Source organism: Sinohyriopsis cumingii, chromosome 13, assembly GCF_028554795.1.
Source record: "Sinohyriopsis cumingii isolate HCF-2022 chromosome 13, ASM2855479v2, whole genome shotgun sequence".
Lineage (NCBI taxonomy): Eukaryota > Metazoa > Mollusca > Bivalvia > Unionida > Unionidae > Sinohyriopsis > Sinohyriopsis cumingii.
Genome location: NC_142973.1, coordinates 57,994,534 through 58,022,518, shown reverse-complemented (window position 1 = coordinate 58,022,518; position 27,985 = coordinate 57,994,534). Strand labels below are relative to the sequence as shown.

General features: G+C 35.2%; 1 protein-coding gene and 1 long non-coding RNA gene across 3 annotated transcripts; one reads left to right on the top strand and one right to left on the bottom strand.

Moving 5' to 3' along the window:
* Positions 1 to 118: 118 nt before the first annotated feature.
* LOC149785642 (MYG1 exonuclease-like) lies at positions 119 to 27,985 on the top strand. 2 transcript variants are annotated; one of them, XM_089979467.1, is made up of 8 exons: positions 119 to 216; positions 5,839 to 5,976; positions 6,460 to 6,555; positions 11,549 to 11,779; positions 15,177 to 15,255; positions 16,322 to 16,444; positions 23,930 to 24,111; positions 27,756 to 27,985. In XM_089979467.1, exons 1-8 carry the CDS (start codon positions 185 to 187, stop codon positions 27,928 to 27,930), a joined length of 1,056 nt encoding a protein of 351 aa, XP_089835593.1. In that variant the 5' UTR covers positions 119 to 184; the 3' UTR covers positions 27,931 to 27,985. The 2 variants fall into 2 exon arrangements, with proteins under 2 accessions (XP_089835593.1, XP_089835594.1); XM_089979468.1 differs by lacking the exon at positions 119 to 216 and adding an exon at positions 1,972 to 1,990.
* Positions 175 to 5,976, bottom strand: LOC149785643 (uncharacterized). The gene is made up of 2 exons (XR_016425431.1): positions 5,843 to 5,976; positions 175 to 266 (listed from the first exon to the last, which is right to left on the bottom strand). It is a non-coding gene; the product is annotated as an uncharacterized LOC149785643 (long non-coding RNA).

Below are 27,985 nucleotides of genomic sequence, written 5' to 3'. Positions count from 1 at the left end.
CTATGCGATAATTAATCGATATAGACTGTTCACGGCAGGTAACTCTGGGCGTATTATCTGGGTTTCGTGCTCGGGATTAGAACCAATGCATAGACTTCATTCTATGATCTTTCTCAACAAAGCGCTTATTGAATCGTTGTTACACGTGAGGACCCCGCGTGTGCTTTGTTTCGATTTCACATACATGGTACAAAAATCCAGCCTAATTCGAACGGGGTGAATAACTACTTATATTTCTTTTCTTAGCTTTTCGTCTGTTGAGGTACCTGTCGATCCGTTTTTGTGTTGTAGATTTATAGGATTTTATTAGCCTTAACAATCTTTCAATATCGTTTGATCGATCCGCGTCCGTAGCTCGGTGAAATCGCTAGGCGCTCAGCATTAAGAGGTTAGTGTTAGGACAGGTCGGCCTGGTGTCAGGATAGTGTGAATGGGTGGTACATCATGCTGCATGTCTGTGGCATGATGCCCCAGTGCTAGACATCACTATTAACTGCCACACTGCAGACGTCGTAGAGATATGACGGAAAAAATGTTAAAAGCTACGTTAAAAATCCAATCACACACACATTGAATGTTCATGTTAGCGTGATTAAATGTAGCTAAAAGTAACTAAGTTCGTTTCGCGTACGAAGTATTTCAACACCTTTTGAATCAAGATAGTGCATAATACATTTCAAGAGCTAGAACAAGGTGGTCGGTTTACAACAAATTTTTTGATACAGAGTCGATTTGTTGTTTAGTCATCATCAGCTCACCTATTGGTCGATATTCAAATATAATATAGTTGCCCCCCTTTCATTTCTTCACAGAATAAAAAGCACTCTTTAATAACTCGGGACGAACATGGTGGATTACATGTATGCAGACCAGTATTTTTCAGCCACAGGGGCTCATATCATTGCTTACAATTTAGCTATGAGTCATATATATAGTATAAAATAATACAAGAGAGGACAATTCTTTCCTTTTTCATGTAGCCTATTTAAGAAACAACGCTGATTTTTCAAGCTGCATTTTGCGTAGCATAATAAATTTTGTACTGATGTTTGGCTCGGGTAATCATAGTACTAATATTAGTACCCTTATTTCTACCTCGTGGACAGGGTACTAACATGAGCATATACGTGTCAATGGAGCAAGCCGGGTGTGATTCACACCCGGCGCTCTTTTAGCCCAATGATAACAATTTAAACATATTCCTTGAATATAATCCAATAAATTGAGTAGTTCTCTTATTTAATACCGGAAATATGTTCTCTTGGGTCGGTGGTTCTTTCCCGGGTTCTTCCTCCACCATTAATACTGGCCGCCATGCATAGCCTATCGTGTGCTGAAAAATGGCGTTAAACCCCACAACAACAACAACAACAATACCAGAAATATGGAAAATCCTTGTAGAAATAGTTGTAAAATCTTGTTTACCATTTTTATCTGATATTTTCGTTTAAATCCTCCACCATATTAGTTAAAATAATGATTACTTCCGTTCTCAGCCTCGTTTGTTTGTATGCCATATAAGGACATTGAGGCCTTATTTGGAAACGTAAACAAATCATAAAAATTTGGCACGGTTTGAGTCAGAAATTCTGTGCATTAAAAGTAAATACGGTTTATCAGCAACTTTGAAATTCCACCAAGAAGTGATTATTCGCCACTTGATTGATAATAACATAGCGTAGAATATCCAAATATGGTCTGGCAAGCCTTACATAGAAAAGGGGTAACGACAAGAGTCTCGCGTTATCTGTCATGGCGAACACTGTGAGGTTAGTGTAGCCATGCCAATTTATTTTATCGTGTAAGGGCTTAATAAATTCAAAATAAGCCAAACTTCTTTCACAACATGATTATACTTATGTAGTAGATTTCTACACTGTTTGTTTTGCTGACTTTAGTGATGATTTTTTTTGCTCCATTACATGATATAGGATCAGTTCATAGCCTCAACCACAACAAATCAAGTTGAGGCTACGACATCATAGCTAAGGTAATTGACTTTTTATACCTATCCAAAGTTTGACTTTCTATCATAGCTTTAAAGAATGCCAGACCATTTTCCTATGCTACTGCTTGACATGGCTATGATTGTGCATGCTTATTACGCAAGTGAAATCATGCTGAATGGAATACTGTCCTCTCATTGGTATTGATAAAAAAACCTGATAGCCTGACACCTGAGGCCCTTCAAATTTTAGATTGGGCCTGTCCTGTATTCTAAGTGAGGTGCTCGTTGGGCTTGTCCCAAAAACTTTTTAATTTGCCTGAATAAACTTTGATTGCACTGATGAAATGTGTAAATGTATTTTCAAGATGTTGACATGCCTGCCATAACATGACACAGTCTAAATCAGATCACTCTCTTATGTGAATTGTGATTTATTTTAATCAAATTGAAGCATGGCATGTCACGCTAAAAATACAATTTTGTATTCCTAAACCCCCTGACGTGGTCATATTTTGAGAGAACAAATTTTCAGTAATCTTCAAAAATAAAAAATAAAAACCACTTTCAATATATGCCTGTTACATGTAGTATGTATAAATGGTAAAGTCATGATTGGAGCTGATGTAAAACTATCCCTTTAGCAGTTTAAAAAGTGGCAGTTAAAGGCAGAGAGGTCAGGTATAAACCACCATTTTACATATTACTTAATTGGTAGACAGTAGCTAGTTAAACTTGTTTGAAGGCTGCAGATAATTTAGCTAGTTTACATGTGTTTGAAGGCCATTGTGCTAATTTGCATGGGTTGGAACAGGAAGTGGAACAACCCATTATTGGTAAATCAAAGAGATGCTGGATGCATTTACAAGAACAAAAGTTATTACATATTATTACCTTGAATAAAATGTTTAAGCCATATGTATTATATTTTTGACAAGTTTGTGAACAGCAGTAATGTTTCTTTCAAGTCGGATTTTACTTCATATATAGAATGCAAAACATGATCTTTAAGTTTTCAGAAGTGTTGAAGTCCAATTCATTTTTTAAGTCGATTTAGGAAGTAAATTAGCTGTCAGCAGAGTCCAACAAAAATAAATTTCAGAGCTCTTGGTTGATGGAGTTTTACTTCTTCAAGCAAGCCAGCAACAAAAAGAAAAAAAGATGAGAGAGATGGAGGCTTTTAACTTAGTGCACATACTGCAAACAACATGTTGACATATGTCAACTTGGTTTGACCAGGATTCACGCAGAGAATCCAGTACAGAAGCTTGAATGCCATGACCATGGAGTCGCTAGTGTATGTAGTGGTGAACACTAATAACACTTTCGTTACCTTCAAACCCCTTTGAACCCTGTTGAATTTATATTTGAATTGTAGCTGTTGTGTGAGAATAATAACAAAAGGGGAAATTTTGGGCATGTGGAAATTGGAGTACGGGCTTATGGAATTTCAGTCAGGCTTTTGAGTATTTAAGTCACCAACGCAGGGCCTGTGTCCAGAACAAATTTTCTTTGAGCACTGATTAGTTAAAAGAAAATGACGTCCTGTATTTAGTTATAACTCATTTTCAGTTGGCCAATGAGAAGGCAGTATTCCATTCAGCACATATAATCCAAATATGTTCTCAGAAATCACTGTAACTACAAATTAATGTTCCAGTCCAAGAATATTATAGATGAGCACTTTGTAATTCCAGCGAATAATAATTTGAATAAATAATTCCTCCCAAATAAAATATTGAATACAACAATAAGACTGATACTGCCTCAGATGTTACATGCAAGAATGAGTAAATTCTCATGTAAATAAGATTGTATAAAAAGTTAAAACACAAAGGTAGAAACAGGATGAAGGTTGAAAGTTCATTTTTAGAAAATTTTAAGTTGTCAACAGGATAAAATCTGTTACTAAAGCTATAATAATAAAAAATGGTAAACATTAGGTAGACCAGGTATTTCCATGGGGAATACCAGTGTCATAGACCCAGACCCAAATAAACATATTTACCTCCACTGAGAATAATCCTAATATTTAACCCACATTCAGAGAGAACTATTAACTATGTATTATTTGTTTAAAAAATAGAAGTTACTGGTCAGGTACACAATGAACTTAATTTTGGACGAGGTCAAGTCCAAAATAAAATTATAAACATCCTATCAATTATTCATAACATAATTGTGGGGAGAAAAAATACAAATTAAATGTACATAACACATTTCAGTAAGTAGTAACAATGTTGTACTCATTTCAATAAAAAAAAAATTCACAACTCATTTAGTTTATGTTAAAAATATGTTCTCTAGAACTGTATGATGAGTCTGGATGAATACATCATATTATCATGACATCAAAGAAAATAATGTTTCATAAATTTATTTCATATTTTTATTACATGATATAATATTCTTTGTGTATCCTATGGTATACAGATAACATCTGAGTTGCCCTAATGTAATTTCAAAGTAAAAATGATATGTTCCATTCCTTTTGTTGAAACAGTATTAATGCAGATAAATTTTCATATGATATTTTGGTAGGGTAAAAATGATTTTCTTTTCTATTTTTAAAAAAAAATATTTATTGAACACGGGTTGTCAGGATTTTACATGTTCCTCTACATCACCACCTGACCAAGGGTATGGAGCATTACCTTAAGATTATTTTCCATCCTGAGCTTTAGTCATGTTCCTTTACTTAGACACAACACAATAGTTCTTTGTAGAAATCTAAAATTCAAGCTCATCAGTTTTGTGTCTTTTGTACAAAATTTAGCCAAGAGAAAAGAGTTGGACCATTCATTTACACCAGTTGCACACCCTAGCTGCCTGGACCAAGCTTCATATTGACCATTTGGCTTTTGTATATTGGTTTTAATTAGATCTTTGTAAATAAATTTATTCTTTGCTCTGAAAGTAAGAACAACTTTTCAAATTGAAAGAATTTGTGCAAAAAATGTGTCATCCAACAATAACAATCAGTTTTTTTATATAACTTATGTACCAGAGTATTTGGTAAGGTCTGTTTTAAAGTGTTGAATACAATACCCAAGTCCTTTAGAGAAATGGTTAAAGGATGGGAAATCTATCTTGGACATTTCGGGCCTGAACTAATGCATCATGTGTTTTATGTTGATGTAGTTTATGGAAAAAGAGATTTTAAGTCTTCAATAATTTTGTGTTTATGTGTGTTCTGCCCCACTTTGTGTGTTATAATGTTAAGTCTACTTCATCATGCTGGTTAATGTTTGGCGCTACTGGTCAAAGACCAGAAGAACTTATGGCCTTTTGTCCGATGTCCATTTGTCCATTAGCAGAAGTCTGTTATCGCTACCCATTCTCAGCTACTTGGAGGATTGCCACAAAACTATACACACATTCATCTAGTTGGTCCTAAGTAAAAAATAGTACATCTAAGATATACAATATGGCTGCCATGGTCTTGAAAATCTTGTTATTGCTGTTCCTCCTGAACAAAAAGTCACTGAAATGGGATTTTCACCAGAATTCTTGTAATGTCAAGCTGGTCCTAAATGAAAATGGTTCAGCTTGGACATCCAATATGGTTGCCATAATGGCCATCTTGAAAAATAATGCTATAGCTACATTAAACTCCTGAATGGATGGTCATATCAACATGGGGTTTTCACTCAAAGACTTCTGAAGTCAAATTGGTCCTAGATAAAAATGGTGTTAATCTTATGTCCATTATGGCTGCCAGAGGAGCTGTCTTGAAAATCTTGTTATTGTTTCTTCTCTTGATTGGAAACTCACTAATTTTGAGTAGACCTAAGCAACAGACATTGGATTTTTCTATGGCTGATCTCTGCTACATACGGCAAGTTTGCATTAAACATTAACTTCAGTTCTGTCACTGTTGTTTCTAATTCAAGGTACCAGTTTGTGGCTCGAATAATGTCCAGTTCAGTTCAGAAGATTGGCACACATAATGGACACTTTCACTGTGATGAGGTCCTAGCTTGCTTTTTGCTGAAGCAGTTGCCCAAGTACCAGAATGCAGAAATTGTCAGGTAAAGAAAGAGACTTTCAAGTGACTTTGATACAGAATTTTAAAATGAAAGGAAAATAATTTGCATGTTTTGCAAGGGTCAAGCAGAATTTATGGAGCATTGAAATTATTTCAGCTAGTGGCATAAACTTCATATGAAATGAGGAAAACAAGAAAGATTCATGAATAACATAACAAGTGCTTCATTTCACAAACACAAAATTTTAAGTCTAGATTTGAGACATTTGATTGGTCTATATTAAGTCAGACTTAAATTTAATCCAATCAGATCACTGAATGAAAACTTTATTGTATCGAAAGATAGAAGTTCTGTTGGTGAAATTTGGTTGGGTGATACAGAATTAAATGACATTATCCATGCTATTGTTATACACTGTATGTGTTTTGCAGTTTCATAACTGAAATATATTTTTCACAAAGAAATTAAAATCATAGTTCTACCCTTTTTTTCATGTCCTGCAATCCAGGTTATGTATTTTTTCAGATCTCGTGACCCAGCAGTTCTTGATACATGTGATATAGTGGTGGATGTGGGAGGTGTCTTTGATGCTGCAAGGAACAGATTTGATCACCACCAAAGGTTAATGTATCCAAACAGCAAAGAAGTCTTATCATTTTGACTATTGTTATAAATCACGTTTTTTAAAATTATAACCAGAATAATAAGGCCTGGTTTAATTCTTACTGTTAATTAACACAATTAAATTTGAAACACACTGTCTTTGCAGTATTAGGCACCCTAATTTTTGGGACACCCTAATTTTTCTATAACAATTCTTAAATGTATCGTAAGTATTCAGACAGCCATGATTGGTAAATGTTATTTTGTACCAAATTTTCAGATACACAAAGTTAGATCATGGACAATTTTTATCAAGAAATTAAATTTATTATGCATCCAATATTTGAAAATGAATAAGAAATGTTGATGTTCACAGATTCCAAAAAACTATCAGTAGTTTATGTTTTCAGGTTACTAACCATACAGAAACCTGTTGGTTAAAAAATGTCAGATCAATATTTCTTCTGTTTTACAGTGTTTCCCTTTACGCACCTTTGTGCGTCAGGGACGCACACTGCAGAAAATTGACACATGTTTTGTTGCTGTGCTTTTTTTTTTACGCAAAGGATTCACATAAAGCGATAGGGTTTATTTAATATCTAATGCTTTGGATGAGGGATGTCATCGTGTATACTTCAAGCATAGGCATGGTCTGGTTCCCTACTTTGTATGCTCCCTGCATTGCACAGGGTGCATATTAAACAGGGAACCAGACTAGTATAGGCAATGTTATGATGGAGTAGCTTCCCCTAATCTCGTGAGCTCTCATGCGATTTTCATCGAGCTTGTCAAGCTGTCATCCAGATGCTTAACAACAATGCTTGTTGCACTAGAAAGTGATCACCAGATTAAAACAGCTTGGCCAAAGAATCATTAGCGAAGAAAGTGAAAGAAGCAGAACACAGAAGAGTAACTGTGGATCTAACTTTAATGAAAAACGAGAAAATAATTCCCTTGACTGGAATACAGCACATCCATTAGGATTACTGGTGTAACTTCTGATTGCATCATTGTGAAGACTGCAAAAGTGAATAATCCTTTCATGACAGAGTTTCAGAATTTTAAAAAATCTGCCCTTGTTCACCACAAGATATCTGGAGAACACATTATCACCCAAGATATTCTTTCACAACAAAGAAATCAGTAAACTTGCTGAGACTAAGGCGTTATTTTGGATTACAAAGTCAGGGGGTCATTGCAGATTTTGTTGGTTTTTAACTTGCTGCAATAAAAGAAAAATCTTAAAGTTCAAGTGTAACTTATTTGAAAGAAGATTAAATCATTAGCCTTTTTGATTTTTGGATAGATGTTTTAGGATGAAATACAATGAAACCAATGATAGTATGCATTTTATGACAGGCTGTAAATTAACTGCCATTTGGTTACAAAGATTTAATTGGATTTTTGTATTGGCTTATATGTAATGTGTTGGCCTGAAATATTGCTACAAAAAGATTATAAGGAGACTGTTAAAAGTACAACTTTAAACTAAAAGAAAAATGAACTAATAAAATCATTCTTTGAATGGACAATGCAGTTTGTTTAATTGTGCATGTTGGTTTATTTGTATTTTTAGAGAGAGAGAGTATGTTAAGCAAGTTGCAATATCCTATATAAAGCTGAAACAGTATGGGTGAGATGAAAATTTGTCAGTACATTTTTTGAACCCTCATGTTTACACCCCTGGGGGATACACTGGTTTTACATTATAGATAGTTCTTATTTGCAAGCTGACGTTGGCATGAAGAAAAAGAGGTATTGGTTGCCTGAATTTGAAACTCATTGCTAAGAGAAAAAGCACAGTATTAACTAAAATGAAAGGATAAATTAATGAAATGGACGTGACTAAACTTTTTTTCTAAAAATAATAATAAATATATTGTTAAGATCATTTAAATTCGTCTTGTGTTAATATTATCAGGATTCATAAAGATGGTCAGACCCTTATTAAGTTGAACTGTTGCTACCCCATCTTAATCATAAAATGTTTTATTACAAAATAAAAATTAATTTATCGATTTATCTAATAGATTTTGTGAATCCAAGAAATTAGCATAACGTTGACTTTTATATGCACCCACTTGGCTGAAGGATTCTGGCATTTCAGTCTTGTAAACAGGGAGATAATGAAATGCAGTCCTTACATCTCAGTAGTACACACAGTGCATGAAATACAGGCAGCAGTTCTGAAATTTCCGTCTTGTACACAATGAGATCTTCATGGGTTACACTTCCGACATCTCAATCTTGTATATGGTGATATAATCATGGATGGCAGTTCTGACATTTCAATCTTATACACAGTGAGATAATCACAATCGAAAGGACAGTGCGACCCCGCCATAATGAAGTGTTATGCCAAAATAAACATTTTTGGCAATGTTACTTATTACTTATCCATGAGTTAATTATTCTTGCTGTAGTCATTCAAATGAATAGGCGTACAAGTGTTAATTATTTGGAATTTACAATGGATAAAGGTACACGGAAACGCATATGATAAAATTATAGCATTATGAAATTTGTACAGACACTGTTCATAGACCCTAGAACGTAATGAACTGTACATGTGCTTTGTCGTTCTTAACCTAATTTTTCTCATTGAATTCAGAAACATAATGATCTGTGACAAAATTACTGAATAGTTTAAATATTTATGCAATTTTTGCAATGGAATTATATGTATTATGGATTAACTGCACGACGGTATGGTATCAGACGGTAAGTAAACGGTATTAATACTCTGTTCATGCTCTATATTAGATGTTTAATTCAGACACAATGATCTGTGACAAAATTATTAAATATTTTAAATCTGTGCAATTTTTCAATGGAATTACATGTATTATGGATGAATTGCATGCCATGACGGCATGATATTAAATGGTGTTTGTACCCTATTCATGATATACATTAGACATTAATAAACATAAACATATATGTGCCAATGCATTGTTCTCTGAAAAAAGTAAAATACTGTAACCCCACATAAATGCAACTCCGCTATTAATGCAATCCAATTTTTTGGATCCCAATTATCGCGTTATAGCAGGGTTCCACTGTACTGACATTTCAATAAAAAAGAAATGCAGTAAACCATACCCCAATCCACAGTTTTGTTCGGTATTACTTTCTTTATTCCTAAGTTTTGGAACATCTAAAAAATTATTATTTTGGGCATGTTAGAATATACGATAAAGCTGGCAAACCAGTTGCTACAGATACGCAGTAGGTCATAATATTTAGGTGTCAAGGTTAAGACTCGCATAAATTCAGTATTAAATCATTACCCATTTGAGATCCTCTCTTTATGAGGTAATGTTAACACTGTATAAACTCACTTATAAGTTGACTGAAACTGCAAATAACAAAGATCGTGATCTACCATAGCATCATGCACCTGCAGATCAGGGTCTGTTTTATTGATTACTACTAACAAACTGCATAGACCATGATCAGCAGATATGGATCTGTACAGTTTGCAGTTGGGCTTGTCTTATAAGCGAGTAGATACAGTAAATCATTTGTATGCCATTTAAAATCCTGATTTTTGAAGTCGCTTGCAGCACCTTTGTTTCTCAGAGTAGTGAGAGATCTTAATCATTACTGTCATCACTACAGTAGGCATTCAGCAGATAAGTGATTGTCATTGCTTTCCCTAGCAAAGAAAACCTAATTTCATTCCATCTTGTTTTATTCATCCAAGAGACAGATATCAATACTGTATTGTGTATTCTGACTAAATCCATTGAGTAAAGATCGCTCCAGTGACATGGTGGTTAGAGCGTCCACCTTGGATGTGGAATGTTGCGGGTTAGAACCCCCGCCGAGTCATACCAAAGACTTATAAAAATGGTACTAACAGCTGCCTCACAAAGCGCTCAGGATTAGGAGGTTAGTGTTATGACTGGTTGGCCTGGTGTAAGGATAATGTGACTGGGTGGGACATCATGCTACATGACTGAAAAATTGTTAAAGCTACATTAAAAATCCAAGTCACACACACACTCTCCAATGAGTAAAGTCCACACATTTACACTGTCGCCCAACTTTTGTTAGCCAGCACAGTTCTTCCTGTGCTTCTTCAGTTGCTGCTGTAGAAATCTTACTTGAGGGTTATCCATAACTGCTACATTTTATCATGGCATTTCAGTCACTCTCAGTACTGCTCTGGTGGCCTAAGTGGTTAGAAAGTCTGCCTCGGATGTGGGAGGTCACAGGTTTGAACCCGAGCTGAGCCATACCAGATGCTTAAAAATGATACTAGCAACTGCCACGCTTAGTGGTCAGCTTCATGAGGTTAGTGTTAGGACTGGTTGGCCTGTTGTCAGGATAATGTGACTGGGTGGGACATCATGTAGCTTGATACCCCATTGCTAGACATTACTTTAGACTGCCACACTGCAGACATCGGAGTGATATGACTGAAAAATCGCTAAAGCAATATTAAAATTCCAAACCACACACACAGAGTCACTCTCTGATGCTTTGCACATCCTTGTTCTGACCGAATCAACCTTAAGTCATCATTAGCAGCAGACAGTCTCCCCAGGTCAAACATGCATATTTTATTATGAATAAAAAGTTAACTTCAGCTACTTTTTATTGGATATAAAATAATTTTAATTTAGCATAAAATACTGTAGCAAATATACTTTCATTGCCAAATATACTAACATAATCTGTGACAGAATATATGACATTATAGAACAATAACATTTTAATTGAAATTATAATTAGTTTGGTTCCTTAATAACATGTGTGTTTATTAATGTCTGGCATATACTTCCATCTTCCAAAAATTATTCAGACCTCATGTTAAAATGAAACGAATAACTTTTTTTAAAACAGTTATTAATTTGTAATATGAGATAGAAATTTTGTATGGTTGACTGAATTTTCTTTTTATGAGATAAATTAGCAGATTTTGAAGTACATCTGGCACTGACATTGTTTTTTTTTTCTTTTTCTTTTTTTTTTCTCAACTGTTGATTTCTTTCATATCTTGTAGAACATTTAATGAATCCATGAACAGCCTGTGCCCTAGTAAGAAGTGGGTGACCAAGCTTAGCAGTGCTGGACTGGTGTACTTACACTTTGGGAGGGAGATAATTGCCAAATTTCTGGAAATAAAGACAGATGATCACCAGACTGAGATTCTCTATGATAAGATGTACGAACATTTTGTGGAAGAAATTGATGCAATTGATAATGGAATAAACCAATATGATGGGGAACCGAGGTAAAATGTTAATAATTTTATCTACATTTATTGAAATAATTAGTTTTTTTACAGTTCAAGAAGAAGACCTCAGGACCTATAAATGGTTATTCTTCTGGCCTGAATAATGAATGTCAAATGTAACCATAATCTCCCATGCAAACTCCACCAGAATGTCATTTTTGGCCCATATGCCTGGAAGGCTGTGAGCTTATGGTATAGCCATCTACATTTGCTTGTTGCCACCTGGGAAACCAGCCTTTTGTTTGAATTTGAATGAAACTTGAAATTAAGTGTATTTCATCAAGATTTGGGATTAGTTCAGTAACATGCATGAATGGACAAGATGAAGCCATGTTCAAAAATGAGCAGGATCCACACATATTAATGAGCTTCAACTGATTGGATGAGCATGTTACCACTGTGGTATACCATTTTGAGCTCACATGGCTGTAAGGACAAGGGAATTGATTGTATGGCCCATCATCAGCCATATGTCTTCTGTCATGCATCAAAATGTCAGAGAACAGTTGCTTGTTATGACCCTGGAGTCCATAGTTTTGATATACAAATTTTGATTAAACTAAATCTCTTAGTAGTTTGATTACGGGCAGGATCACTGTATATCAGTGATATTGTACTTGATTGGCTAATGATGTTACTACTTAGGAGACCATATTTCTAATCTAATTTTGATCAGACTTGGAATGTATACTTGTATCATTAAGATTTCAGAATGATTTGAAAATGAATGAATTTCAAACCTGCTAATTAGATGAGTTTGCATCTGGTAGATTTTGCTAAAACTTAGAATATATGCTTTTATGATTAAAGTCTTGAATGATTTCGATAATGAGCAAGATCCATGCATATGAATGAAGTGATCTTCCATCCCATTGGAAGGGGCCCCGAGTGGTCTAAAGCGCTTTCCGTTACGGATCATTGCCATCTCACCTCTGTCTGCGTGGGTTCGAGTCTTGGATTCAGCCAACGTGGGTATGTGAGAAAGCTTGCCAGTAGCTTCTCGTGGGTCAGTGGTTCTTTCCGAGGTTTTCCTGGGTTCTTCCTCCACCATTAATACTGGCCGCCATGTATAGCCTATCATGTGCTGAAAAATGGTGTTAAACCATACAACAACAACAACCCTCCCATTGGCTGAGCTTGTTAACCTTGATCCTGTTATGAGCAGGCCTAAAATATGTACAAGATCTGTTACAGCTTTGATAATGAGTGAGATGCACACATATTAATGGATTGATCTTGCTTCTGATTGGCTGTGCTTTTTGTCACTATGGAAGCTTGATTTCTGATCCAACTTGAAATATATACTCATATCATCACAATCTTTGTAGGATCAGTAATGAGCAAGATCTACATCTACCATACCCTTAAGAGAAGTCATATCCATTTGTAGGTTTACATTTTGTAATCGTAAAGGTGCATTGTCCTGTTGTGGGTAATGATTCAGGTCGTTAAGATCAGTATGATTTTGATTGAAAGGTTTAAGTTGCCAGTTTTTAAGTTGGGGTTTAAGACTTCTTATAACATCTAGTTGATCCAAACTACTTGATCCTAAAGGAATTGGTGCTCCTTGCACAGTAAATATTGTCACCACATTGGCCATTTTGAATATCTTGTTGCTTCTCCTATTCAGTTTATGGTTCTGTCAAGATGGGATTTTACTGACAGACTTCTTATAATGTCTTGTTGGACCTAATTGAAGACCATGCCTCTCAGGTATCCAAAATGGCAACATGGCCCAGGCATCCAAAATGGCAACATCTTGAATATGCTATCCTTACTTCTCCTGACTGAATGGTCGCATTAGCATGGAGTTTTTGAGGAAAAACGTTTGGTTTTTTAGTTAGTTTTAAGTGAAGACAGTACCTCTCAGACATCCAATATGGCAACCACAGTGACCATCTTGAAAATGTTATCAGTACTTCTCCTGACTGAATGGTCTTATCAGCGTGGGGTTTTTGAGGAAAAATGTGTTTTGTTGTCTAGTTAGTTTTAAATTAAGACAGTACATCTCATACATCCAATATGGATGGCAACCACAGTGACCATCTTGCAGATGTTATCATACTTTTCCTGAATGGATGTTCACAGCATGGAATTTTTTCTAGAAGATGTCTGATGTCTAGTTGGTCCACAATGAAAATAGTGTTAATCTCATCTCCAATATGACCACTACATTGGCCAGCCTTGATATGACCACCACATTGGCCAGCTTGAAAATCTGTGATGTGTATAGTTAATTTGTGTTGTTTGTTATTTTTTTTCTCTCTATGATTATAAGTTATGTATAATTGTACTTTGAACTTGACCTTGTCCAAAATCAAGTTCATTGTTCCTGACTAGAGACACTGATGTTTTGATTTTGTAAAGAAATTATACCTTGTTAATATTTCCATAGGAGTGTGGATTAAACCTCAGATCGTTATTAGTTGTGGTACACATATTTATTTGGGTCTGGGTCTTGGACTTTGGAATTCCCCCATAAAAGTACTTAGCCTACCTGATGTTTCCCACGTTCCTTATTGTAGTTTTATAACATTGTTCTAGATATGAACTTTTGTCCTCCATCTGGCTCATCTTTTATGTCTTAGGTTTTTTTTATATAGTCTTGTTTATTTGACAAATTACTAATTCTTGCTGTTAGATCTTGAATCAGAATAATTTGTATTGTTGTGTTCAGTTTTGATTTTGGCTTATTTATTTAATCAAATTATTATCCACTGGAAATACAAAGTGCTTTCAAATAATATTCTTTGACAGGATCATTAAGTTGAAATTATATTGAATGCAGACAAGGACATCTTGGATTTTATTATTGTGATTAATTGGAAGACTATTAGTACATCATCATACTTCAGGCTATTGGTACATTAGTACATTCAAGACTACAGGTACATCAGCACCTTCATCTTAATTTGAACACAACTGGATTTAGAACTTTATTCATTAGGACTGGTGATACAACTTTTTGGACAATTTGGGATTTAATTTGTAATACTGTAAGTTCTTTTTAATTTTCACTTTGTATTACAGGGCAATAATTTATTTGTTGAATTTTACAAAACTTGTTGGTTTTTGCTCTTTTCTCTTAACTAGCTTAAGACCATATAGTTATAATATTTGTTATTGCTACTTTTCTTAGGTGGCTGGTTATTCCAACTTTGTGCTTTCAGCCAAAAACTTCTTATGATGTATTGTTGGTCCTAAATGGAAATAGTTTCCGTCTGATATCTGATATGGCCACCATGGCAGCCATCTTGGAAATTTTATCATTACTTCTCAGAAACTGAAAGTCATGTCAGCTTGAAGTTTTGACCAGAAGACTTCCCATGGGTAGTTGATGCTGTATAGATACATTTATGTTATGTTTGTTAAATTTAAGAATAATTTTCTTCAGGTACACCATCTCCACAAACTTGAGTCACCGTGTGGCATTTTGTAATCCATCATGGAATGAAAAAAATCCAGACGAACAGGTAGCAAATTGTTATTTTTTAATTGCTGTATCTGAAAAATTGTTAGCTTATTTCTTCTCTCACATTTTTTTAGCTTCCTCTTAGTTCTGAGTTTCTCCAGAATATTTTGCAAACTTGTATATAATTTAAAAGTACATAGCTACAAATTTCAAACCCAGAAGCAGTTTTGCCCGTTAGTTGTACCATCTGAAGTCAAGCAATGGAAATTCATTGTTTTCAGTTGAATTTAAAAACTATAGTATGTTGATGAGAGGGGCATGTTTAATCTCCACAAAGATGTGTCAATGAATTTTAGAAAAAAATCAAACTATAGTTCATGCAAGATTAAACATTTAACATGTTACCATGCTCAGTAATTGTTTTATTTCAGGTTGTCTTGATGCAGCACAAATTCTTGTTATCCCCATTTTTGTAACTAAATATTTGCATATGTATGATGTGAACAAATGATTTTTATGTAAAATACATTATAACGATTGTTATGTAAGAGTCTCATAACAATGTAAACAATCTATCCTGATAATCTGCCTTAATGCGCATTCAACAAAGATCAGTATAAAAACATTTTATGTTAAAGCTGCATAGAGAGATTGATTGGTTGTTATTTTATTTGCTCTTATTTGACTATATTTTGGAATGAATGCCTTATTCTTCACAACTTGATAATGTAACTTATTTTTAAAAACAGATCTGTTGTCACACATTGTATTGGCAGATCTGGGTAGATCTAATGTGTTAGGTATAATGAGTAGAACAAACAACATGGACCCTGATTTGCTGGCACATTGTGTGATAGCAGATCGGAGTCTATGTTGTTTGCATTCACTTTATAATGATTATTTATGGCATGTTAGCTCCCACTGCATCATGTAATATTTATCATGCAGTTTTTGAGGCAGGATTTTTAGATATTATTTGCTCACTATAGAGAATTTATGATTTTGGCAGCCAAATATATTGCAGTGTATTTTTATACCAGATTATTAATTCTACTGTTATTTAATACTAAAATGCTTGTCTGAATCTTAGCACTTTATGTAGTGATAATGTTGCCACCTTTTGACAGGAGTGTTTCCTGAAAGCAATGAAATTGGTTGGAGAGGAGTTTCTTAGCAGAGTGATGTTTTATAAAAATTCCTGGTTACCAGCTCGGGAGTTGGTGAAAAAGGCAGTAGACAGGAGGGAACAGGTATTCATTAGATGGAATTATTGTTTTACCTGTGTAACAAGATGAAGGTATCACTTTTCAGCAGCAGAAACAGTGTAATCATTAGCATTCAAAATCCAGATGCCGAAGTTGTTAGCATCCACTGCAGGTTCAAGAGTTTGTGGGTTCTAATCTCAGCTGAGTCATACCAAAGACTTATAATAATGGTACGATCAGCTGTCTTGCTAGGTGCTCAGCATTTTGAGGTTAGTGTTAGGACTGGTTGGCTTGGTTTCAGGATAATGTGACTGGGTGGGACATGATGCTGCTGTCTGCAGCATGATGCCCCATTGCTAGACATCACCATAAACTATCACACAGCAGACATTGTAGTGATATAATTTTTTTTTAAAGCTACATTAAAAATCTAAATCACACACACACACACACACTTTAAATCTTTGTATGCCAGATGGGGGTTGGGGAATCATCACACATTATGCGTTTGTAAACATTAGGATCCTGTGTACAAGTTTTTCATTAAAGGTTTCTACAAACCAGATACAAATAGAACCCTTGTGTTCTTACCATTTTTGCCAGCCTATTAAGTCAATACCTTTTGACCAGAAAATCTGAGCTTTGCCTTAGCATCATTATATGTAGCTAAAAGTACATAATTCATATAAAATACTTCATGTGAAACAAATTATATACTTTTAGATACATTTAAAGATCCTGACCTGAAAGGTTACGGAGTTTCAGATAGGATAACATTTGCGATGTTTTGTGGAATTGGCCTCGTCTTATACTTAACATCGACTTAAACATGGACGAAGGATGTTAAATTTGCAAAATTTGCTCCTTTGACTTGAATTCCACATCGACTTATAGGCAGGCAAATACAGTATATATGTTCTAATTAATTTGGGTTTCATGTTACATTAATGTTTTCCACTATGATGAGAACCATGTTATGATGTACCAGTTCAAGTTTCTTTGTTGAATTCATGTTAATAATTAACATCCCATACCTATCAATTCCAGCAATTCTGGAAAGGCAAAACTTTCACTTTTTTCCATCAGTTTATCATATAGCCTGTGATAGACAAAGGAAAGAAACTCTTGCCAATTATTTCCTGAAACAGTTCCAGTCTGACCTCTAATATGGCCACCAGAAGTGACAATGGGCATCTAGAAAATACTGTTATCACTGCTTATCCAAGACGGCTCATCACAACGACATTGTGCTGTCACCAGCGGATTTCTTATCATGTTTGGTTGGTTCCAAATGGAAATGGTGCAGATCTGATAAACAATATGAACACCATGGTAGCTATCCTGAGAATCTTAGCTATCATTACTGTTGTATCAACTTGAAGTTTTCACCTTCTTGGTCCTAAATTAAAATGGTGCTTATCTGGTATCCAATTTACCCACCATGGTGGCCATCTTGAAAATCTTTTATCACTAATCGTCTTAATTAAAGTCATTTTGACATGGGGTTTATATAGTGACTAGTTGATCCTAAATGAAAATGACTGCAATGGATGCATTTATCTACAAGTTTTTTTTTTCTTGTTGAATAATACCAATCTTACATTAAATATGGTTGATACAACGGTTGTCTTGCAATCATGCTGTCACTACTCGGCCTGAGTATTAACATGGAATTTACACAAAAAATGACTTCTAATGATGTCTTCTTGGCGCTAAATGATAATGGTGCCAATCTGACATCCAATATATCCACCATAGCAGCAAATCTGACAATCTGGTTATCACTGTAGAATATTAGATACGATTTCAATGCTCAGCAGTTAAAAGGGGGAAAAAATGGTCTTATCTTGAATTCCTGGAAATTCTCTTTGCCCAGTAAAGCATCAGTCTCTAATGAGAGTACCTTCTTCTTACCAGCAGCCATTGCCTCTTGTCACTGTCCTGTTTGTTGACATTTCAGTCTGGCCTTCTGATTTGCTATGTTTACCTTGCAGTCAGAAAGCAATCCTTTTTTGATCGGTTGTGTCAAATACTCACCATGAAGCCCTGGAACAATACAGGAATCTGTATAACTGATCCATCTGTTTTATAAGCCAGCTACCACCAAGCCAACCTTCCAGCTATCTTTTCAGTCCTTCCTTACAGCCTTCATTCTGTCCTTCCAAATGGGTAGTACATTGTTTCAGTTGTCTGGCCTTAAGCACAGCCAACTGGCCCAGCATTATTGGTGTACCTCAAACAGGAAGTGGGTTTCTGTGAGGGATTTTTTGCGACTCTGTCGCTAAATGTAGAAGTCAGTTTGAGACCTTTAGGTCACCTTTATTTGCACCCTTTGCAGACGGCATTGCTCGGTCAGTAGCACCCCTTTTCCTAGATGTCTAAATCAGTATGTTTCGATCTGGACTGAGATAAAATATTTCCTATGTCAATGGCAAGACGGGCAATGACTTATGTCGGTAATACTTGGGAGAAGCCAGAACTGGATATTATGGTTTGTATGGACACCAGTTTGGCTGGTGGGCTCTTTCATTGCCTTACCTCATCATGGTAATTTCATCAAGACCCACATCACCAACTTGTGCATCATATAATGTGTGTTTCTATGCTGGTGCTTCTGGCACATGATAACAGTCCATATCAAACAAATTTTTGGCTGACAACATTTTAGCCAATTTTCTTTCAGAAATGGGCTAGGCACTGCACAACAAGTGGTGCCTTCACTCTTAATCTTTCAGTTTGTGTAGTTTGGGGGCATCCAGTGATAAATCTCTTTGTAACAAGGTCAAACCACAGGCAGCCGACCTGGGCCATGGATATTTGAGATGGCATTTGTGGCTTCATTTTCCCTCAAACTATTCTTATCCCAAGAATCACTCAGAAAATATGGGACCAGATTTGCAAAGTGTTTCTGGTAAACCCTCTCAAATGGGGCAAGTCCTGGACAAGCAATGAACTCAACCTCACCAGGAAGATCCACCGAAATTAAACCCACTGAAACAACAGTGTTTCATCTCAGCCTAGGTAGACTTCTTCCAGCTTAATTCTTGTCAGGAGAGTTTGCATTGAAAGGAATTTCAACCTTTCATTATGGAATCTCATGAGCAACATTTACATTCACTACAAAATCTTAATTGGAGAAGTGGCACTTTTTCAGGGACTGGTCCTGAGACAACAGAATACTTGGAACCTTTTCTCTAGCTTTTTGAGTACAAAAGGTTAGTTCCTGTTATGATCAAGGGATATCACTCTGATTTTCCAAGACATTCAGACATCATGGTAGAGTGAGTATAGGCCACAACAAGGACCTATCAAACTTGCTGGCCAACTTTTAACTAGAATAGATCTGAATCACTCACCTTTTTTCCAAATGGAATCTTTTCTGGGTTTTGACTTGGTTTAACTCAGATAAGTTTGAGCCCATTACAAGAACTTCATTGAGGCTGCTATTTTGCAATATGTGTTTTCTGATAGTGCCAGCCTCAGCATGTGAGATGCACACCCTTTCAATAGACCAACAACTTTTCTAGTTCAGATTCAGTAGTTCCTTGTCCTAATAACATGACCAAGTTTCATAGCTAAAAACAGGTTGCCATCTTTAGAAAATCAAAACTTTTTATCAATCTGTCACCTCCTTTGACATGTTGTGAGGAGCTACAATGCAAAACGTTTTAAAATGCACATAGGACCAAGGGTTCTGACATCTTTTTCTTCTTGTTTAGGCAGAAAATGATACAAGCTCTCAGGCCGTGGCATCATGGCAGAAGTAGGTAATATGCTATCCTGAGTGATCAAAGGATCAGATACACCTCACGAGGATTTCTGCTGATGAGATATAAATGCAATTTTTCGAGCCATGATAAAATAGAACCTGTTGGCTGGCATGCACAGTCGGAATTCTGGAGTTTTCATCTCTCAGATGTAGCATAAGAGAGTTGGAACTGGTGGGTCCAGTGTCTGTAGCCCAGATGACCACCACTCCCGACTGAGGTCAGCACAGCCTCCACATTGGCATGGGTTTAGTGTTTTTGATAGATTCACCATGACTTTTCCTCAGTAAGGAAGTCAGTTTTCTCCTTATAGGAATATTATTGTCTCATGTTGTGCAACTCACTTGTGCTGCTTTTCTTATTAGGAGAGCATAATATAATTCTTGTGAATTTAGACAGTCCGCTCATGTATTTTCTCCTCGTCTTACCTTTTCTCCTAATGATTATGTAATTGGAGAATGTATTCAGAGAGTAAATTTTTTAGTAAATTATGTTTCCAAAATACTTACCTGCTGATATTGCTATTATACCTTCCCGTCAAATGTGAGCATCCTCATTCAGTTTTATTTGGTAAACAAATCAGCAGGTACAAGTTTTCTTCTCTCACCTTTATATATAGATGGAAGTTTTCTTCTTTCTGGGATTGCAAGATTTGAGAGGGAACAGAGCATATTTCCTAACAATAATGTGATTGGGTTAGTATTCTCAGAAAAACAAAATTTAGGAAGAAATCTGATTTATCTATGTAAGAAACTAAAGCTAATTGTGATTTCATAATTGGGTAATTAATTAACAAAAGTTAGACCTTTTGGAAGGATTACACTCATTTGTATAATATTCAAACATGCTAAGACAAAGCCTTGTACCTGTCTACAAATTCTGACCCTCCAGTGGGATTTCCCTATTATACACCAATGAATAGTTTGGGTTTTGACCCTCCAGTGGGATTTCCCTATTATACACCAATGAATAGTTTGGGTTTTGACCCTCCAATGGGATTTCCCTATCATACACCAATGGATAGGTTGGATTCAATAATTCATATACAGGGATGGTGCATTGTAATAGAAAAATATTGAGGAGACATGCTGTTTTGTAAGAGAATACTTACTGTATTCATTTACAAGTATGGTGCATAATATGGTAGCAACAGTATTTCACTCAATTTTCATAGTAAAATACCACATTTTTTCTTCCAGTATGCATACCTATATGCAAGCATTTGTTTTATTTCACTCAAAAGATTGTTTTAGGATAAACAGACTGCTGATTAAACATCTGGTATAATTTTAATCTATGGTGTTACTGTGTAAATAAGTAAGCTAAGCCAGTGTTTTATTGTCACAATCGATAGGGCACTTGCCTGTTTATTGCATAAAATAAAGTGTTCAGATAATAGGAGACTGATGCTTAAAGTGTCGGGAATATGAGGGAGAAAATGACAATCCATTGTCAATATAAGTAGTGTGAAGTATAAATGATAAATCTGTTGAATTGGTCTTTATGAAATCAATCCAAAAAACAAGATGAAACCAGGTTTCATCAAAAATATATGATTCACAGACAGAATCACTTTCATGGTTGTATCCATCAAAAACAGGCAATAAACTGGATATAAAGAAGAATAAAATGAAGTAGTTGTTTCACTTATTGCTGTAACCATCTAATTTCACTCAGATAATTTTAATTTTGTAAGTGAAATACCCAATAGGTCCGAAAGTTACCTGGGGCACTAAGTATATAGAGGAGACATAGTATTTTCTAACAGAACAATTGCTGTATATACTTTTACTCATAATCAGGGATGATGCATCACATGGCAATATGTAGGTGTATATAGTATTATTTATATTGAAGGATCATGCAGTTACTTAGAAGTGATAAATACTTTAAAGTACAACCTGTAGATAAAAAGCGTTAAAATAAAAACTAAAATCTTAACTGTTGATAACACTGATTCCATTTGTGCCGCATCCACCACTGTCAAAAGGGACTTTTTTGACTGTGGCATTAAGGAATTTTAACCTAGGTCCACCAGAAATGTTTGAGCTGATCAAAATTCATAATTTCATGGGGGGGAGGTTGGTCAAATGTAGCTCCATGGGAAACAAATAAATCTAAAAATTTGTAGTTTTTTGTTCAGCCGCTTAGAAATCATATTACATTCAGAAACAGGTAGTTGAGGTTCGGCTGGGAAAGATGGTTTAGTCTGCCAGATGAAATTATCATTGATCTTTAATTTCTCTTGCCTTTTCAAGCAAAATAATTCAGTGTTCTTTGTCCTTCTCACGATTTTGCCTTTTGCTTCTAAGGCACCAAGTATCTCATCTAAAACATATACTCCAACTGAAAACAAATGATATTCTTTTGCTTCATAACTTACAGCTTTGTTCTTCATTGCTGATGCCGACTTCAGGATATATATCTAAAACCATCTGGTTTACTACTTTTCATATATATTATTAAATCACAGAGAATGTATCCAAGCACATACCAGTCTGGCCATGGAAAAAGTTAAAGTTTAGCTGGTCTACATTTAGAACTTTGGAACTAATTCTGTCTGGTAGATGGGTATGAAAATGTGGTTTTACTTGAAACTGAAATGGATGGATTTTGAATATTTACTGGGCAACAATTCATTTAAAAGGACTGAAAACACACCTGGAATCTGAGCATGCAGCTTATTCCTTTCCAGGCTCTTTTTCATGCCTGCCATAAGTTATGATTTCCATGTTACCAGTATTGCTTCCACACAATAACATTAGTTGTCCAACATCTACAATTAACTGTCTTTGCTTGCACATTTGATAATGAAGAACCTATAATATTAACAACCTACTGATTTCCTGGTTAAAGATCAAGGTCGCTCTGAAAGAAGAAAAACGTTGGGGTTTTTTGTACAACAATTTGAGTTCTCCATCATCTTTTGTAATCATCAGACTATGTCGACTTGCTCTTGGTGTAAGGAAGAACCCAATTGATTAGCCAGCGAGAAGGACAAAAGGTCAAAGAGTTACTGTGACAGAATGAATCAAAGATTGTTTTCTGCACATTACATCCTTCTGCCAAACTTTGTAGGTGATTTGCCCATGGGGTAAGGAAGAAGTGTATTGATTTGGAGTCAAAGGGACAAATGTCGAGGTCATTCTGATTGAAGGAAGAAGAATGATTTCTGCTCAAATTTTCAGTTATCTAATTAGAAAACTTACAAACATGGGGCAGGTGTATAATGGGCTGTTCATAGTACTCTTTGTTTATGTAAAGGAGGGATTGATGAAAATCTAGCCAAAAACTGGCTGTTATGAGTACTAGTACAAACTCTGCTATTCTTGGCTTAACGGTTAGTCAAAATTTTGGAAAATTTTCTTAACTTATATGCCACTATATACAGTATTGGATTTCAAGAAAGAACAGTTCTTGGATTAGTTATATAATTAATTTAACCTCCCATTTTCTGGTCAGAGTTTAAGGCAAAAATACACCAACACTTGAAGAAAGAAAGGTCAAAGAAAAATTATTTTTTTGCAGACATGAAACACCTATACAATCTAAAGCTGACTTATAGAGGAATGTTAAAATAATATTTGCATTAGTTCATATTTAGCAGGTATGTAATTATATTGGCTCGTAGGCACTTCCAGACTAATTTTTGCCCTCATTTCTCAATAATATGGAACCTCTGTAGCAGAGAACTTGTATATTTCGATAGATTTCCTTGAGGAAGGTATTTTTAGGCTTGATGTATATAACCTGTGTGCTTCAGATTGACTCAAGTGGTGAAATAATTGTACTGGCAGAAGGAGGTTGTCCCTGGAAGGATCACCTGTTTGCTATAGAAGAAGAGGAAGAGATCAGCCCACCCATCAAGTATGTGCTATACACTGACCAAGCAGGCAAATGGAGGGTACAGTGTGTGCCAGTATCTCTAAATGGGTTTGAGAACAGGTAAGGATATTCAGAGAAATTAATTAGTAAGTAAGAATGACCTAGTTGACCTGATACCGCTGACCTGGTTTGCATAACTTCACATTTGACCTTTTCACTAAAAAGACTTGTGTAATATTGTAAGCACGATTCCCTATATAACTATCTCACAAACTTTATATCTTGTTGATTTTAACTCTTTTACTATTGTGTGATAAGATTTCTTTCCAAAGAAAAATGCATAATTAACATGCATAGACATCACTCATAATTGAACTTGTCCAAACTGTTTTCTGAGTTTGATAAAAACTTAGATGAGGAACAGGAGTCACTGGAGAGGTAACAAGCACATACAGTCAGATGCTGATAACCTCATCACCATGTCCATATATCACTTTATTATTATATGACCCATCCAAAACGATGAAGATAGTTTAAAGTTTCTAAGCTGGAGCAAAATCTGATGTTAATTCCATTTCCAGAGTGGTAACAAATTCAGATGCAAGATTACCACAGAAATATACGTAGGTCTTTGACATAATCATATTCATCCAACATACTGATGACAAAAACTTATTTTACCAAGTTTGATCAGATTCTTGTCAAAAATGCAGTCTGGAGTGATTTAAAAAAATCAGATTCAAGGTCACCTTGCTAAGATGTTTAGTTCCTGTTCATTAAAAAACTCCATCTTTACTCATTCATATGCATATATATTGATCACAATATTGTAGTCATTTGAAATATTGTAGATTTAAGCCCTTTTACTAAGTTGGCCAAAATGGATTTTCAAAAAAAAACGTTGCTAGAGTGTTGATAAGATTCACCCAATTAGATGCAAGATCACCTGATTAATACAAATTGATCTCATAATTTTACTGGTCCAGTATCTTGATGATATACATGTGGGCCCATTTATCAAGTGTGATCAAAGTTGACTCAGATGAAATAATCTCCCGAGTGTGAACAAGCTTGGTCATTCAGATGCAAGATCACTTTGTTAATATGCATTATCAAAATCTTGCTGGTCCGAGTCTTTAATAAAATCAGATCAGTAATATGGTCTCCTGTAACATAATATGTTCAGCCAATCAGATATGAGATCACTTCATTAATATTTTGGGACTGTCACTTACCAAACATATCCAAGATCTTGATTATACATGCCATTATTTCAAAGTTCAATTAAAATCTGATCAGAAGTATGACCTTTTTTGATAACAAGCTCAGCCAATTAATCTGCATGGATCTCATTATTAAACTAAGATCAAGGCAATATATAAGCCAGCATTTCCAGATTTGATCAAGGTCATAGCAGAACTCTGGCTTCTAGAATGGTAACTAAATGGATGTATGCTGGGCCATGCCATAAGCTCACTTGTCCTAATGGCCACGTGAACAAAAAATATTCACAGGGATATAATGTGTCTTTTTATATATAGTTGTACCAGTGTCCTCACTTTTACATCCCATATGACACAAATTTCATTTTTAGTCAGTAACTTTTAAAGGATCAAATTGAACCAAACTGTTTGTCAGTTGCATACAGACATGATTTTTCTCCATTTTAAAGCGTAACTCTGCTTTTCTCCTGACTTGAATAAGATTTTTCTTGATATAGTCTGTTCTTTATATCATCTCTGATCCAGTTCTTTAAAAAAAACAGTCTGTCCGCTCCCATTCCACAACCCTTGTAATATATTCATTCCATATATTAGTTAGCACGCGACTCTTGTAAATAGCATTCGCATTGGTCAAAGGTTTAAATTCATCCAATGAATCTTCGTTTAATGGAAACTGATGGCAATGGAAAGAAGTATGCTGGCAAAACATGGCATCCCGAGTTGTTGAGAGACATCATGACACAAAAAGTTTAGATCAAGGTTTAAAAAACATATGGGAATGGCTGGAGCGAAAAGTTGACGGAAATTTAGTTGGTCAGTTTATAAGAAAATTGAACTCTAGAGGGCTGGCATTTTGTGACCTCTTCTCTACAATAATTGTGGTTGGAAGAGTTTGGAACAGTACCTACAAAAGAAGCTGCATACGAAAAAATTGAAGTTCAGAAGGCATCTGGAAAATGTGTAATTAATTACTATAAGAAGAAAGATTTCTTGCATGAGAGAACAGATGTAGCCCTCTGTCAAAATATGCACACTGCATGTCACCGATACAAGCACCAGCTTGAAAGGAAAAAGGCTGTCATTGAGAAGGAAAAGAAACAATTGCACATTGAGCCGGAAAAGTCAGTGGTGAAAAAAAGGAAGGCTAAAGAAATCTTAGCCAAAGCTGCAAATTGAGCTTGACTGGCATATCAACAGGTTGTGTCCATTAGAGAAAAAGACAAGTGAATGTATGGGATTATTTGTATAGTTGATGTACTTGGGTGTTAATTTACAGATTTGTTATGAAAAGAGAGAAGTATAATATCTTTGCTGCAAAAATTGACAAATTATTGTGACTTAATTACGATGTGAACACTGACATGCACATGAAATAACTTCAGCATCAATAGTATTGGAGAACAAATTCATGTAACTATAAATATTGTGAAATTACTGAAGTCAAGTTGAACATTTTTGGTAAGTTTATTAGTTTTTCAAATGATTATTTTGTTATATATTACAATCATACGTTGCACCAGGAGCAGTTTTTATGAGTGTAACATGCAAAGGGCCTTCAGCCACCTGGAACCTTGGATCAGGGGTGTTGCCCCTCGAGACCCCTATGGGGGAGGACCTCCAAACTCCCCCATACAATTTTTTTCAGCTTTTTATATGGAAGACCAAAATCAGTTCTATGCATAGCATTATGATGGCCTGTAAGTTTGATTTTCATCTTCTTGTTATAAGAATCCAAAATTATGACCCTATACAAGTTTGCTCCTGCATTGTTAAGTTTGTTTCATTTCAAAACCTGGTGAAGAAATTTAGGGATTTAAATAAAATTATGTATTATGCAATTTTATGTAAAGAACCTAGGCAAAAATAATGTTCACATTTTTTCCATCTGAATTGAACTGATGATATAGAGGCTTGCCCACTGTCTCTTAAACAAGTGTTTCTATCTTTACCTGGGCTACATTGCTGACATGTATTAACACATTGTTCAAAATAATGTTAACCAATAAACTGTAATGCCAAGTTTGATGACTTTACTAATTCTTGTATGCATCAACAGGATTCTAATTTATTTTTGCTCTGTTGATCCAAATATGTCCCCTTGGCATCTTGAAATTGCAATAATGTTACCAGAATAAGTCTACAAACACTTGTTCAAGATTATAATAAATGATATTTCAATGTACCTTTGCAGGACCGTGATTTTACTCAGTGGCCATTCTATTGAGCCAGACAGTTTAGGGATTTGATAATGCAAGATAGTACATATTTGTGGATGATAGCGACAAGTAATTGCAGATTATCCAGTCTTAATTTATGTAACCTCTTTGTTAATCAGTTGAATGTGGTTTGCATGTAGAATCATTGCATTTTGATCCCAGTCCTACCAGAATTCATGAATCAGAAACATACAGATGTATTTGTTTTTATTCAAACTTTAAAATCAATATGAATTGTGCTGGAGCAAAGTGTTTTTTGTTACATATGCAGTACAGAATGTCAGTATCCAATACACAGTATGTCTCGTTTATTTTGTAATTGCAGATTGTCCCTCTCAAAGGAGTGGTGTGGGTTGAGGGATGCAGAGTTATCAGAGAAGAGTGGCATACCAGGATGTATATTTGTTCATGCTAACGGTTTCATAGGTGGGAATGAGACATATGAAGGAGCCTTGCAAATGGCAAGATGGAACATCAGAGAGCATGCGGAATCTTCATAATATAATGGCCATCTATCTGTATCATCTCTTACATTAAATTGCCTTTGTAAAAGTT